The sequence below is a fragment of the Frankliniella occidentalis genome, unplaced genomic scaffold (assembly GCF_000697945.3).
Source record: "Frankliniella occidentalis isolate FOCC.00 unplaced genomic scaffold, Focc_3.1 Scaffold62, whole genome shotgun sequence".
NCBI lineage: Eukaryota > Metazoa > Arthropoda > Insecta > Thysanoptera > Thripidae > Frankliniella > Frankliniella occidentalis.
Window position 1 is genome coordinate 560,875 of NW_026267192.1, and position 2,887 is coordinate 563,761.

General features: G+C 37.8%; 1 protein-coding gene across 1 annotated transcript in view; it reads right to left on the minus strand.

The window, feature by feature from the left end:
* The window catches only part of LOC113206505 (bifunctional heparan sulfate N-deacetylase/N-sulfotransferase), a 9,071-nt gene extending 6,401 nt beyond the window's left edge, over positions 1–2,670 (minus strand). The window contains exons 1-3 of the mRNA XM_052267989.1: positions 1,983–2,670; positions 386–586; positions 147–298 (exon numbers count right to left, since the gene is read on the minus strand). Of these exons, the coding sequence (XP_052123949.1) occupies positions 147–298; positions 386–586; positions 1,983–2,239 (610 nt within the window). The 5' untranslated portion in view covers positions 2,240–2,670. The remainder of the gene's footprint in view (positions 1–146; positions 299–385; positions 587–1,982) is intronic.
* Between the last annotated feature and the right edge of the window lie 217 nt (positions 2,671–2,887).

The following is a 2,887-nucleotide window of genomic DNA, read 5'->3' on the forward strand; positions in this document are numbered from 1 at the left end:
AAACATACACGTAAGGCAAGGCAGGCAGGCTGCACGCCATCACCAGACAATCCCCACCGCTATCTAGAGTCTGTCGCTATCCACCCACGCATCCGTCAAGCAAGAGGGTTCTTCAGATGAAGGTTGAAATGCTACAACACCAACACTGTATTCTCTACAATACTTGTCTAGGAGTTCTCTGTTCCACTTATCCATATTTAAATATTTGTTGATGTTTTCAAAAACAATAACACCATATTTCCCTTTATCTGAATTGGTCAGAATAGGAAGGGATTTACCAGCAACTTCAACTTTGTACCTGCAAGATAATATATCATGAATAGAATAGCGAGACTTCAGACTAAAGCAATGATACAAAAAGTAACTTGATTTTTTATCTTCATACTTTATTCGGTTATACACAAGCAGCTCAGCAATCTCTCGACCCAAGCGAGAGTATGTTGTTTCAACAAATACTAAGACTTTGGCATCTATTCTAAGCCGAGCTGCTGAACGATGATCATGAGCAGCAGCTGCATTGCGTGATGGGCCTCCAGAGAGCGAACAGCGTATAGCAGGCTCTGGTCTAGTATCACGTCTAATAAGGCTGCAAAAAATAAATCTAAATTAAACAAGGAGCACAGGAAACATCAAATTAATTTGCTGTTAAAAAGATAAACTCGTTCTTTACTCCAACCCTGAATATATGATGTGTTTTTAGTGATGTGTGACAACATAGAAACATCTATTATAAGTTAGTAAAGTTGTAGTGAAACATTTAGCAACAATTTAGCAAACTTTCATGTGGTTATGATTGTAAATATGCAGTATTGTATCACTATACTGAATTACTCATATGTATATGGCATGCATACCTATTTTGTTACTAGTTTAGTCTTTTTCATACATAATCAACTTTTTGCAAAACACCCTTTAAGATGATAAGATTCACTTTGCAACAAAAGAATCAGAAGTATGTCGGGCTATTTTTATCAAAATTGTAAAATCTAATAGCGACTGTAATTGTTGGAGGGGAAGTCATAGGAATCTAAAATGGTTTTTATTGTGTAATTTCACAAGGGTTTCAGTTCGTTTATAGCATATTTTCATTTTCCAATTTGTTTCAAACATGGCTAAAAGAGAAATGTTAGTGTCAAGGTTCCAGTTCGTTAATAGCATATTTTCATTTTCCAGTTCCTTTCAAACATAACGTAACGTAACGTGACATGGCTAGAAGAGGAATGTTAGTGACAGACACATCAGATATTAGTTAAAGTTCATGCAATTCATACACACCTTTTTAAGCAATAAGTTTTTAAGAATGAGGGTATCAGTTTTAATAATATACCAACCAGATTATTGCACTTTTCACAGATAATAGTAGACCGTGATCAGGTCTTCCCTTCTACCCTACCATCTTTTCTCCCTCTACATTGTTGAGTTCATTCTTTTGTTTGAAGGCCGGCGCGGGATCGTTTTCTAACAGCAGATGGCGCCACTGGCTTGCTATAGCTCCCAGGAAGATACTTTTGATTTGGGTGTTTGCAAAGTGTCTCTTTTTATCTTACAAGGGTGTTTTGCAAAAAGTTAATTTTGTATAAAAAAAATCAACTTGTAACAAAATAAGTGTGTATGCCATACATACGAGTAATTTAGTAACTCAGTATAATAATATAATGGTGCACTCACAGTCACTACCACATCGCTCATAGCTCTAAAAACACTTAGAAATTTTTACTAGGCAGTAAATTTTTTGACTGGTAACTGAAAAAAACCTCTATTATGGAATATCAGGGCTGATTCCCTGAGTAGAATAAACATTCATTCATACTTGTAAGCTCCTTAGTCACAGAGATGAACAGATGTTTCTAAATTATACCACACCAAGGACAATACTCGTTCTTTTTACCTCACGGTATATAAAGTAAGGGGAGGTAAAGAACGAGTAAAAATCTGAAATAGAGGATTGGACCAGAAGGTATAAAGTAAGCAGCATTACTCACCTTGAAAATGGGTGGTTGCCAAGGTAATGGGTGTAGAAAAGAATGGATAATGTTGAGAGGAGGACTAATGCTGCAACACATCGCTTGACAGTAATTGGTCTTGCAAGACAAGCCAAGCAAGATGAGTGTCGAAGAGATGTTGAATTACTTGAGCCCAGTGGTGTTCCAGGCAATAGCAAAGCAGACTCGTTGCTTCCTCCTACTCTGATCACAGATCCACCCCACTTCTTTCGACCCTCTGGTGAAAGCATCTTCATTATCCTACCGTCTATATTTCTCAATATGAGAAAAAGTTATTGTCTTGCACATTAACACAGTTACACGAAAAGTTTTTCATATGAATATGACACTTATTATGGCACAGAACTACACGTCACATCACTACAATAGGAGAGAAGTAAAATCTGAAAGGTGGCACAAGACTGATGCAACTGGACACTTAACACTATTTTAAAGTCAGACAAAAAATGTTTCTATCTGTCTATCTTGGCATCTTGACGCCATTTGGTGTGCTTCCTCTGTGTGCTGACCAATTGTGGCGGAAGCATGATGTCTTGGAATTGCTCGGAGCAAATAATGCTGAATTGAACAGCAAGGCATGGCACACAAAATCAACCCTCCTATGCCAGGGTTGTTGAAGTTTGCCTCAGCACCTGATGGCAGAAATACAGAAAATCACAAATCGTTTCTGACAGGACAATCATCAGTAGACTTCAATGAAGAAAAAAAATAGTGATATGATAACACAAAACACCATTACCTAAGCGTTAGGAGAAAAATGTACAATGTACACAATCAAGAACGCATTTGAAACATACACGTAAGGCAAGGCAGGCAGGCTGCACGCCATCACCAGACAATCCCCACCGCTATCTAGAGTCTGTCGCTATCCACCCACGCATCCG